Raw genomic sequence first — 13,687 nt, forward strand, 5'->3', positions numbered from 1 at the left:
TAGAACACTTTCTAACACCATACACAAAAATAAACTCAAAATGGATTAAGGATCTAAACGTAAGACCAGAAACTATAAAACTCCTAGAGGAGAACATAGGCAAAACACTCTCTGACATACATCACAGCAGGATCCTCTATGACCCACCTCCCAGAATATTGGAAATAAAAGCAAAAATAAACAAATGGGACCTAATTAAACTTAAAAGCTTCTGCACAACAAAGGAAACTATTAGCAAGGTGAAAAGGCAGCCTTCAGAATGGGAAAAAATAATAGCAAATGAAGCAACTGACAAACAACTAATCTCAAAAATACACAAGCAACTCCTACAGCTCAACTCCAGAAAAACAAATGACCCAATCAAAAAATGGGCCAAAGAAGTAAATAGACATTTCTTCAAAGAAGACATACAGATGGCTAACAAACACATGAAAAGATGCTCAACATCACTCATTATCAGAGAAATGCAAATCAAAACCACTATTTCATGCCAGTCAGAATGGCTGTGATCCAAAAGTCTACAAGCAATAAATGCTGGAGAGGGTGTGGAGAAAAGACATTGTTGGTGGGAATGCAAACTAGTACAGCCACTATGGAGAACAGTGTGGAGATTCCTTAAAAAACTGGAAATAGAACTGCCTTATGATCCAGCAATCCCACTGCTGGGCATACGCACTGAGGAAACCAGAAGGGAAAGAGATATGTGTACACCAATGTTCATCGCAGCACTGTTTATAATAGCCAGGACATGGAAGCAACCTAGATGCCCATCAGCAGATGAATGGATAAGAAAGCTGTGGTACATATACACAATGGAGTATTATTCAGCCATTAAAAATAATACATTTGAATCAGTTCTAATGAGATGGATGAAACTGGAACCTATTATACAGAGTGAAGTAAGCCAGAAAGAAAAACACCAATACAGTATACTAACGCATATATATGGAATTTAGAAAGATGGTAACAATAACCCTGTGTATGAGACAGCAAAAGAGACACTGATGTATAGATCAGTCTTATGGACTCTGTGGGAGAGGGAGAGGGTGGGGAGATTTGGGAGAATGACATTGAAGCATGTATAATATCATGTATGAAATGAGTCGCCAGTCCAGGTTCGATGCACGATACTGGATGCTTGGGGTTGGTGCACTGGGACAACCCAGAGGGAGGGTATGGGGAGGGAGGAGGGTTCAGGATGGGGAACACAGGTATACCTGTGGTGGATTCATTTCGATATTTGGCAAAACTAATACAATATTGTAAAGTTTAAAAATAAAATAAAATTAAAAAAAAAAAATGAAGGGTCATGAGTTGGAAGAGAGTTGAAACAAGCTGGCTCCTGGTAGCCCAGGCCACTAAGGGAGCACAATCAACAAGGATCAGACAGATCCACTGCCAAGTAGGGGGCTGAGGCTTCGACATCAGGATCTCCTCTCCATGAACAAAGTGACAGGGCTGAGGGGAAGAGCAAATTGCGGGCCCAGATGAGTGGCCTGGCCCACCTTCATGAGATATGACAGTAATGACAGATCTTCTAAGAGAAGAGCACCATCAGGTGCCTACATCTCTAGGTGGGTTTCTGAGGCCTCTGGAATCCCATCTTCAATACTTGAGATTTATGATCCTATCATTTTGCTTTGTTTGACTGGATTTTTAAATAACTAAGATTGATCATGTAAACCTCTGTTAGTACATGTTACAGTTGTATGTGATCCAGGGGACCGACTATAGGTATACCTTGGAGATACTTCGGATTTGGGGCCAGATCACCTCGATATAGCAGTAAAAAGTGAATCACACAAATGTTTTGTTTTTTCTAGTGCATATTAAAGTTGCTTACACCGTTGTTGCTTAGTCGCTAAGTTGTGTTCGACTGTGACTCCATGGACTATAGCCCACCAGGCTCCTCTGTCCATAGGATTTCCCAGACAAGAGTACTGGAGTGGGTTGCTATTTCCTTCTCCAGGGGATCTCCCTGACTGAGACATCAAACCCATGTCCGCAGCTGAATTCTTTACCACTGAGCCACCTGGGAAGCAAAAAAGGGCAAATAGCTGTCCTTCCCCAACAACCAAAGCCTCTCCACCTTTTCCACATTACATAGAATATTTTACCATACAAAGAGCTTGCTTTGACAAGGCAAGTCTCAGTAAAGATTTGAAAATATTCAATCGTTGGATTCTTTCAAGTAAGAAGTTTTATAAAGGGTTAGCACTTGAAAGAAGCAAGACACAGCACACCAGCAGCTGTTTTGCACATTAAATAAAAAAGGAAAATATAAATAAGATATTATATCAGGAAAATTTCTAATATTATAGGATGAAATACTTTAAATTTCCCAAGAAAACAATTTTAATTTCTCCAAGGCAGACATTGGGTAACAGCATAAGTCACACCATACTGCAGTTTATTAATAGCAACAGCATTATGTCTAAAATTAACATACACTAAAAATAAGCAAGAGATTTGAACAAACAATTCACAAAAAGGAAAAAAAATAAAATAAAATAAAATTAACATACATACCTTAAAGATAGCTTATTGCTAAAAACTGCTAACCATCATCTGAACCTTTAGCAAGTCATAATACTTTTGCAATAGTAACATCAAAGGTCACTGATCACAGACCACCATAACAAGTATAATAATAATGAAAAACCTTGAAATACTGTAAGAATTACCCACATGTGACACAGAAACCCAAAGTTAGCAAATGCTATTGAAAACTGGCTCTGATAGCCTGGCTTGATGCACGGTTGCCACAAAAATGCAATTTGTTAAAAAAAAAAAAAAAAACTGCAAAGCACAATGAAATAAGGTATGCCTGCTGCTGCTGCTAAGTCGCTTCAGTTGTGTCCGACTCTGTGCGACCCCAGAGACAGAAGCCCACCAAGGCTCCGCCGTCCCTGGGATTCTCCAGGCAAGAACATTGGAGTGGGTTGCCATTTCTTTCTCCAATGCATGAAAGTGAAAGGTGAAAGTGAAGTCGCTCAGTCGTGTCCGACTCTTCTCGACCCCATGGACTGCAGCCTACCAGGCTTCTCCATCCATGGGATTTTCCAGGCAAGAGTACTGGAGTGGGGTGCCATTGCCTTCTCTGAAGGCATGTCTATATAGATTTAAAGCCCAAATAGCTCTAGATTCGATTGTCATTTAGATTGAGCTTTATCTTGGCCACTTACTGCATGACTTTGTGCAAGTTATACAATCTCACTGAGTCTCAGCTTTTTCATTTTACAGATAAGAAGATAAAAACTAACTTTCAGCCCTGGCATGAGGATAGGATCACCATGTGTCTAATGTACCTGGACTTGAGCCTGGGATATAGCAGGTGCTGGAGAGATGACAATTATCTTATTATTATTTAACAATCCAGAGACACTTGCAGCCAGAAAATATACCTTGAAATATTTATGAAAATGCACACTCTACTTCCAACAGATAGCTATGTAAAATGAAAGAGAGGATATGTATATAAAAAATAATAAAACCAGCCATTGGAAGCTGGGACCACTTGCTTATCTAAGAACATAAATTGAGGAAAGGAGAGAGGGTAGGGAACAATTTTGACTACTCAGATAAAGTATTTTTTTCTGTCTTAGGAATATGTTTTAATTGAGCTGCAATCACCAAGATGATGTAAAGCCACTTGCAATTTTATTTACAAACAACCATGTAAGATTTCTCTAAGGATAGAGTTGGCCCCACTAAACAGATGTCAACCCTTCAATTTTCTATTCCCACTCAAACTAAAACCTGAAAGACAGGATGTCTATACAGATCACTTGTCCTGTGACAGTTTCACAATAATGAATCTGAGACAAGAGGAATGAGATCTGAGAAAGGGAGAGAGGATTTCATGCGGAAAGAACATGTCTAAAATTATGAAAACACAAGAACACAGGAAACAGGATTTTTACTGGTATAAAGTCAGTTAACAATTAAAGTAACAAGAGTATTACAGTAGGCTTGGTAAAAAATGGCTAGAGATGACCCTTAAAAGCAATATTAACTGATCTTATGACCAAGTGTTTTAAAACTTTTCTTACAAACTTCCCAAATATCAAATTTTAATCAAAGTTCTTTTGACTTTCAGCTAATTTTGAGACGCTTTAGAGGGCCCTTGAGGCATATCAGAGAAATATTAACTATATTATTCAGTATGATAAATTACATAGACAGCATTATCACATGAGCAATAAATCTACCTTAAAATATACTGTATGAATGAATGCTATTTATACAGACATTCTAACATTATATGAAGTTTCAAAATTTGGATATGTCCTCAGTTCAGTACAGTTCAGCTGCTCAGTACTGTCCAATTCTTTGTGACCCCATGGACTGCATACGCCAGGCTTCCCTGTCCATCACCAACTCCCAGAGCTTGCTCAAACTCATGTCCATTGGGTCAGTGATGCCATCCAACCATCTCATCCTCTGTCATCCCCTTTTCCTCCTGTCTTCAATCTTTCCCAGCATCAGGGTCTTTTCCAGTGAGCCAGTTCTTCACATCAGGTAGCCAAAGTATTGAAGCTTCAGCTTTAGCATCAGTCCTTTCAAAGAATATTCAGGACTGATTTCCTTTAGGATTAACTGGTTTGATCTCCTTGCTGTCCAAAGGACTCTCAAGAGTATTCTCCAGAACCACAGTTCAAAAGCATAAATTCTTCAGTGCTCAGCTTTCTTTATGGTCCAACTCTCACCCATACATAACTACTAGAAAAACCATAGCTTTGACTAGGTGGACTTTGTTGGCAAAGTAAAGTCTCTGCTTTTTAATATGCTGTCTAGGTTGGTCATAGCTTTTCTTCCAAGGAGCAAGTGTCTTTTAATTTTACGGCTACAGTCACCATCTGCAGTGATTTTGGAGCCTAAGAAAAGAAAGTCTGTCATTATTTCCATTGTTTCCCCATCTGTTTGCCATGACATGATAGGGCCAGTTGCCATGATCTTAGTTTTTTGAATGTTCAGTTTCGAGCCAGCTTTTTCATTCTCCTCTTTCATCAAGAGGCTCTTTAGTTCCTTCCTCTTTCTGCCATAAGGGTGGTGTCATCTGCACAACTGAGGTTATTGATATTTCTCCCAGAAATCTTGATTGAAGCTTGTGCTTCATCCAGCCCAACATTTCACATGATGCACTCTGCATATAAGCTAAATAAGCAGGGTTACAATATACAGCCTTGACATACTCCTTTCCCAATTTGGAACCAGTCCGTTGTTCCATGTCCACTTCTAGCTGTTGCTTCTTGACCTGCACACAGATTTTTCAGGAAGTGGGTAAGGTGGTCTGGTATTCCCATTTCTTTAAGAATTTTGGGCAGTTTGTTGTAATCCACCCAGTCAAAGGTTTTGGCATAGTCAATAAAGCAGAAGTAGATGTTTTTCTGGAATTCTTTTGCTTTTTCTAGGATCCAATGGATGTTGCCAATTTGATCTCTGGTTCCTCTGCCTTTTCTAAATCCAGCTTGAACATATGGAAGTTCTAGGTTCATGTACTGTTGAAGCCTCACTTGGAGAATTTTGAGCATTACTTTGCTTGTCTGTGAGATGAGTGGATCTGTGCAGTAGTTTGAACATTCTTTGGCATTGCCCTTCTTCAGGATTGGAATGAAAACTGACCTTTTCCAGTCCTGTGGCTATACCCAAATATAATGCTATAGTTCTATTTGTTATGTTAAAATGTTGTATGTCATAACAGTAACCAAACTTCTTTATTAATTATACTGTAATAAAATATTTAAATATGATTTTAAGTCTTTTGTCACAGACAGTTGTTATACTCTGATGCTCTTACAAAAGTGCTTCATCTTCAAAAGGATTCTTAGGAAGGCTACAGAGGCAGTAACAACAGTTCCATACCAAAATGATGGCTATGCAAAGACTCCAGCCCATATCCACACCAAACAAGAAGCCATCCTGTCCCTGAGGCCCCTAGATCAGGCATCCAGAGATCTTTACTCCCTAACAGACAGGGTTGACACCCCTACTCAGCCCTGAAGCATCTACAGAAGATAAACATCACCCATCCACTTCCCAGTATATAACAGGAGTAAAATCTCTGAGGGAGTGATTGAGACAGGGAGATGGCAAGGTACAATCGTTAAAAGAATAACATAGCCCAAGAACATGACATAAACTATTAGAACCAACTAGGTCCAAGATGGCAGATGAGTTGACTTTCACTAGACCTTGAGCCTCAGTATACACTCACTGTAACACATCAGCAAGCTAAATGACACACTCACAGGCAATATGATAGTTCCAAGGCAGACCAAAAAGGTAAAAAACTGGGCAGTAGCCCAATGACTAGAAACCTCCTCCTATTTCCCAAAATAGCTGGAATACTCCTCCCACTCATCAGCCAATGAAATTATTCACCCCTATAAAAACTTACCACCTTCATGGATCATAGCCTTGCTGTGGCAAAATGGCTTGAGTAACTCAATGAAGCTATAAGCCATGACCTGCAGGGCCACCCAAGATGTACAGGTCATAGTGAAAAGTTCTGACAAAATGTGGCTCACTAGAGAAAGGAATGGCAAATCACTCCAGTATTCTTGCCTCAAGAACCCCATGAACAATATGAAAAGGCAAAAAGAAATGACACCAGAAGATGAACCCTCCAGGTTGGTAGGTGTCCACTATGCTACTGGGGAGTGTGAAGAGGCTGGGCTAAAGCAGACATGACTCTCAGTTGTAGATGTGTCTGGTGATGTAAGTAAAGTCCAATGTTGTAAAGAACAATATTGTATAGGAACCTGGAATGTTACATCCATAAATCAAGGTAAATTGGACATGATTAAGCAGGAGATGGACAGAGTGAACATCAACATCTTAGAAATTATTGAACTAAAATGGACAGAAATGGGAGAATTTAAATCAGATATCCATGATATCTACTACTGTGGGTAAGAACCTCTTACAAGAAATGGAGTACCCATCATGGTCAACAAAAGAGTCCAAAAAGTGGTACCTGGATGCAGTCTCAAAAATGACAGAATGATCTCTGTTCATTTCCAAGGCAAACCATTCAACATCACAGTAACCCAAGTCTACGCCCAAACCACTAATGCCAAAGAAGTTAAAGCTAAACAGTTCTATGAAGACCTATGAGACCAACTAGAACTAACATCATCAAAGATGTCCTTTTTTCTCATATGGAATTGGAATGCAAAAGTAGGAAGCTAAGATTTACCTGGAGTAACAGGCAAGTTTGTCTTTGGAGTACAAAATGAAGCAGAGCAAAGGTTAAGAGAGTTTTGTCAAGAGAATACACCGGCCACGGTAAACACCCTCTTTCAACAACACAAGAGACGACACAAGAGATGACTCTACACATGCACATTGCCATAGGGTCAGTATCGAAATCAGATTGATTTTATTCTTTGAAGCCAAGTTGGAGAAGCTCTACATAGTCAGCAAAAACAAGATCTAAAGCTGACTGTGGCTCAGATCATCAGCTCCTAACAGCAAACTTCAGGCTTAAATTGAAGAAAGTAGGGAAAACCCCTAGGCCTTTCAGGTATGAAATCCTTTATGATTACACAGTGGAGGTGATAAATAGATTTAAGGGATTAGATCTGATAGACAGAGTATCTGAAGAACTATGGACAGAGATTCATAACATTGTACAGGAAGCAGTGACCAAAACCATCCTAAAGGAAAAGAAATGCAAGTAGGCAAAGCAGTTGTCTGGGAAGGCTTTACAAACATCTTTAAAAAAAAAAAAAAAAGAGGAGTGAAAGGAAAGGAGAAATGGAAAGATATACCCATCTGAATGCAGAGTTTAAGAGAATAGCAAGGAGAGATAAGAAAGCCTTCTTAAATGAACAATGCAAAAGAAAAATAGAAGAAAACAATAGAATGGGAAATACTAGAAATTTCTTCAAGAAAATTGGAGCTATCATGCAAGGATGAACACGATAAAGGACAAAAACAGTAAGGACCTAACAGAAGCAGAATAGATTAAGAAGAGGTGGTAAGAATACATAGAAGAACTATACAAAGAGGTCTTAATAACCAGTGATAACTGGATGCAGATAACCAGGATGGTGTGGTCAGTCACCTAGAGCCAGATATCCTAGAGTGTAAATTCGGGTGGGCCTTAAACAGCATTACTACAAAGCTAGTGGAGGTGATTGAATTCCATGCGAGCTATTTAAAATCCTAAAAAGATGATGCTGTTAAATACATGCACTCAATACATCAGCAAATTTGGAAACCTCAGCAGTAGCCATAGGACTGGAAAAGGTCAGTTTTCATTCTTATCCCAAAGAAGGGCAATGCCAAAGATGTTCAAACTACAGGGTTTGTTTGTACAGTAAGGTTTTCTTGTACTGCAAGGTTTGTTCAAAATCCATCACGCTGGGCTTCAGCTGGACGTGAACCAAGAACTTCCAGATGTACAAACTAGATTTAGAAAAAGCACAGGAACCAGAGATCAAATTGCCAACACATGCTGGATCATAAGAGAAAGCAAGGGAATTCCAGAAAACTTCTGCTTCATTGACTACACTAAAGCTTTTGACTATGCGGATACAACAAACTGTAGAAAAACTCTTAAAAAGATGGGAATACTAGATCACCTTACCTGTTTCCTGAGAAACCTGTATGCAGGTCAAGAAGCAACAGTTAGAACCACACATGGAACAATGGACTGGTTCAAAACTCATAAAGAAGTCAAGGCTGTATATTGTCACTATGCTTATTTAACTTCTATGCAGAGTAACATCATGCGAAATACCTGGCTGGATGAATCACAAGCTGGAATCAAGATTGCTGGGAGAAATATCAATAACCTCAGACATTCAGATGATACCACTCTAATGTCAGAAAGCAAAGAGGAACTCAAGAGCCTCCTGATGAGCATGAAAGAGGAGCGTAAGAAAGTTGGCTTGAAACTCAACATTCAAAAACTAAGATCATGGCATCTAGTGCCATCACTTCATGGCAAATAGATGGTAAAACAATGGAAACAGTGACAGATTTTATTTTCTTGGCCTCCAAAATCACTGCACACCTTGACTGCAGCCATGAAATTAAAAGACACTTGCTCCTTGGAAGGAAAGCTGACAAACCTAGACAGCAATTTTAAAAGCAGAAATATCAGTTTTCTGACAAAGGTCTATATATTCAAAGCTATGATTTTTCCAACAGTCATGTACAGATGTGAGAATTGGATCATAACTAAGGCTGTTGTTGTTTAGTTGCTAATCGTGTCCAACTCTTTGCAACCACATGGACTACAGCCTGCCAGGCTTCTCTATCCATGAGGTTTTCCAGGCAAGAAACTGGAGTGGGTTGCCATTTTCTTCTCCAGGGGTTCTTAATGACCCAAGAATGGAACCCATGTCTCCTTCATTGGCAGGTGATTTCTTTTACCAATGAGTCATCAGGGAATGAAGGCTGAGCCCCAAAGAATTGATGCTTTCAAATTGTGGTGCTAGAGAAGACTGTTGAAACTCTCTTGGACAGCAAGATATTTTTTCCAGGTGGTGAGCGTGGTAAAGAACCTCTTGCCAGAGGAGGAGACACAAGAGATGCAGGTTTAATCCCTGGGTCCAGAAGATTCCCTGGAGAAGGGCCCGGCAACTCACTCCAGTATGCTTGCCTAGGGAATCCCATGGACAGAGGAGCCTGGTGGTCTTCAGTCCACAGGGTCGCAAAGAGTTGGCCAGCAAGGAAATGAAACCAGTCAATCCTAAAGAAAATCAACCCTGAATATTCACTGGAAAGACTGATACTGAAGCTGAAGCTCCAATACTTTGGCCACCTGATGCGAAGAGCTGACTCACTAAAAAAGACCCTGATGTTGGTACAGATTGAGGGTAGGAGGAAAAGCAGGCAAGAGAGGATGATATGGTTGGATAGCATCATTCACTCAATGAATATGAGTTTGAGCAAAGTCTGGAACATAGTGAAGGATAGGGAAGCCTGGCATGCCGAGGTCCATGGGGTCGGAAAGAGTAGGACATGACAGCGACTGAATAGCAACAACAACATAAAAACCGACAATCCCACACCCTGGTGCCTCTCTTGCCTTCCAAGATGATCCACACTCTGTCTGTGGAGTGTGTTTCTCTCTGAATAAACCTTCTTTCACTTTAAAGAATAAAAAAATGCTACATTAAAATATAAGGTAAGAAAATGATGCTTGTGATTTCTGGAGACCATAATATGCCAGTATATGCATAATATGATATAAACGCAGAATGGATATGTCTCATTTTACATAATAACCTTGACTCATATTGTTTTACAGGGTCAAAAAGAGACACTACAAAATTTTTAAGTATTTAAGTGTTAACAATCAATAAACTATGAAGAAAGAAAAATGAAGTTCAGTAGTTAAAGGTTTAAACTCACATACCAATCAGAACCCTCCTACAGTGTTGGTGGAAATGTAAATGGTACAACCACTAGGTAGAAGAGTGTGGAGATTCATTAAAAATACTAAAAATAGAGCTACCATATGATTTACCAATTCCATTCCTATGCTTATATCTGGAGAAAATCATAATTTGAAGAGATACATGTACCCCAACGTTCCGTGCAACACTATTTACAATAGCCAAGACATGGTATCAACCTAAATGTCCACTGATGGACAAATGGATAAAGAAGATGCAGTACATATATACAACGAAATATTACTCAGCAATAAAAAACAGAATGAAATATAGCCATTTGCAGCAACACCAGATGGACCTAGAGATTACCACACTAAGTCAAAGACAAATGTCATATCACTTATATGTGGAATCTAACTAAAAAAAAAACCACAAATGAACTTATTTATTAAAAATAAGACAATAGAACTTATTTACAGATATCAAAAACAAACTCATGATTACCAAAGGGAAAACGTGGCAGGGAGGGTTAAAGCAGGAGCTTGGAATGAACATACACACACTACTATATGTAAAATAGATAACCAACAGGAACCTACAGTTTAGCACAGGGAACTCTACTCCAGTAAAATTAAAATTTTTTAAAACTTAAAAACATTTTAATTAAAATTTATATATGCTATGCTATGCTATGCTATGCTATGCTATGCTAAGTCACTTCAGTCATGTCCGACTCTGTGCAACCCCATAGACGGCAGCCACCAGGCCCCCCCGTCCCTGGGGGGGATTCTCCAGGCAAGAACACTGGAGTGGGTTGCCATTTCCTTCTCCAACGCATGAAAGTGAAAAGTGAAAGCGAAGTCACTCAGTCATGTCTGACTCTTCGCGACCCCATGGACTGCAGCCTACCAGGCTCTTCCATCCATGGGATTTTCCAGGCAAAAGTACTGGAGTGGGGTGCCATCGCCTTCTCTGAATTTATATATATATATGTTAAAAAAAAGAGCAAGAAAGTACGCTTGTATCAAGAAGAGTGCAACAAAGAACTCCAGCAGCACCAAAGTCCTTATCTGAAACTCTTGGAGCTACAATTATTTAGAGATTTTATACTTTTTAATATTTAAGAAAGTAATAATGCATATAACAAATTATACCAACATTCAGTGGGATCACAGCCAACACCCTATACTCAAACATGTTTCTATTTCTGCCATGAAACATACCCATTCACAGTGAGTATGAGAAATAAAGATCGTAATGAGAGTCAATTCCATTAGGCCAAATTTCACCATGAAATCAGTTATTTAAAAAAATCTTTGGATTTTCAAAGTTATTTGGATTTCCTAGTTACAAAAAAAAAAAAAAAGGTTTGTGATCCTAATCTAGTTTGCCTCATTTTATGTAAGTGTTAACAGTAGCTAGATTAAAACTTTGTGCTTCCCTTACCACCTCTGTAGTAATTCAATGTTTTTAAGAAATCCAACTTTTAGAAACATAACTTGACATCAGACATACTCTATGTTTTATAATTTGACTTTTTCCCTAGAAAATTACATCAGTTGATTTTTTGCCCTACTGGATACAATAATCAAAATCACAAATATACTGGTCACGATTATAAATGAACATCTGTTCACAGCGTGATAGGCTACAGTGTTCTCTTGAGTCTCCTGAACTCACAACTGAGGGCAGTGGTTATCCATCCTGAAGAGGGAATTATCACACAATGCTTGTCACTTACCTGGAGTGCCCTCTGATGTTTTTATCCCCATTCTACAGCAGTACTGAGCAATCCCATAGTCCGCAATCTTGGCGATGATGGCAGCATTGGGATACAAGGTGAAAAGCAACACATTGTGGGGCTTCAAGTCACGGTATATAATCATGGCCGAATGGAGGTATCTGCCATAAAATGCACAGGAGATTTTATTAAAATGTGATTATATCATAATATATTTTGGCATTATTTTTTAAAATATACACATTCACTAGGAAAAGCATCAAAATTCTGTGCTGTTTTACCTTCAAAGTTAAAAGATACTATAGAAGGAAATCAAAATATGTAAGCCCTGTTTTACAAAATTTATGCATTTAAAACAAACTAAAAGACATGTTAAATTCTGATAAGTGATTTAAACTTTAAGGCACAACCACTTTAAGCAGAACATGTATTTTTTTGAGACTTCTTTTCTGTATACTTTAATAATCTCTACAAGGAATTCTCAATTCCCTCAATATCATGTAAATATTTTAATTGGTTTAAAATGAAAATACATTAAATAAGAATTGATAGTATTTTGTTATAACTCTCATATATTTAACAATTTTAGAAGTTCTTCATAGCCTTTAAAATTCTATCTCTCCTTTGATATTTATTTTTTTCTGAATAAAATATTTCCTAATTTTTTGGAAAATGTTTTCTACTTTTTCAATAGTTAACAAATTAAAATAAAAGACTTTTTTGGCTATTTGTACTGTATCATTTGAAGATGCAATCTACTTTAAACCCAGATCTACTATGAATTATCAAAGAACAACTTGAATTGAGAGCTGGAATGAGTAAACCACTGTCTTAGGAAAGGTGATGTGGGGAATTTTAAAGTCTTTCCTTTTAGAAATTGATCCATTCAACCATTGGCAACCAGAGTTTGACATTCACTGTAGGTGAAGAATAAAAACTAGCTAATACAAAAAAACAAAACTAAGTTTTCCTCTCAACCAGATCTTGTCCATTTTAGAAACATGGCCAAAGAGCTATCACTAGTCCTAAAACTCTATTACCTTTCCTTACCCATCTAAAAAATTCAGATTTTTCCCCAGCTCTTTTTACCCTACCCCATGACATCAAATTTGCCATAGTTCTGCACATGACCTCACAACTATATTATGTCCTACCTTGAAATTACAATTTTTCACAGAACTACAAGGCTGTATATTGTCACCTTGCTTATTTAACTTATATACAGAGTACATTATGCGAAATGCCAGGCTGGATGAAGCACAAGCTGGAATCAAGATTGCTGGGAGAAATATCAATAACCTCAGATACACAGATGACACCACCCTTATGGCAGAAAGCAAAGAAGACCTAAAGAGTCTCTTGATGAAAGTGAAAGAGTAGAGTGAAAAAGTTGGCTTAAAACTCAACATTCAGAAAACTAAGATCATGGCATCCAGTCCCATCATTTCATGGCAAATAGAAGGGGAAACAATGACAGACTATTTTCTTGGGCTCCAAAATAATTGCAGATGGTGACTGTAGCCATGAAATTAAAAGATGCTTGCTCCTTGGAAGAAAAGCTATGACTAACCTAGACAGCATATTAAAAAGC

At 38.4% G+C, this 13,687-nt stretch overlaps 1 protein-coding gene across 3 annotated transcripts in view; it reads right to left on the reverse strand.

Moving 5' to 3' along the window:
• LRRK2 (leucine-rich repeat kinase 2) overlaps positions 1-13,687 on the reverse strand; it is a 207,764-nt gene that overhangs the window by 42,996 nt on the left and 151,081 nt on the right. For all 3 annotated transcript variants that reach the window (XM_010841504.1, XM_010841503.1, XM_010841505.1), the window contains one exon: positions 12,097-12,257. In XM_010841504.1, coding sequence (XP_010839806.1) covers positions 12,097-12,257 — 161 coding nt within the window. The remainder of the gene's footprint in view (positions 1-12,096; positions 12,258-13,687) is intronic.

The sequence above is a fragment of the Bison bison genome, unplaced genomic scaffold, assembly GCF_000754665.1.
Source record: "Bison bison bison isolate TAMUID 2011002044 unplaced genomic scaffold, Bison_UMD1.0 scf7180017864163, whole genome shotgun sequence".
Lineage (NCBI taxonomy): Eukaryota > Metazoa > Chordata > Mammalia > Artiodactyla > Bovidae > Bison > Bison bison.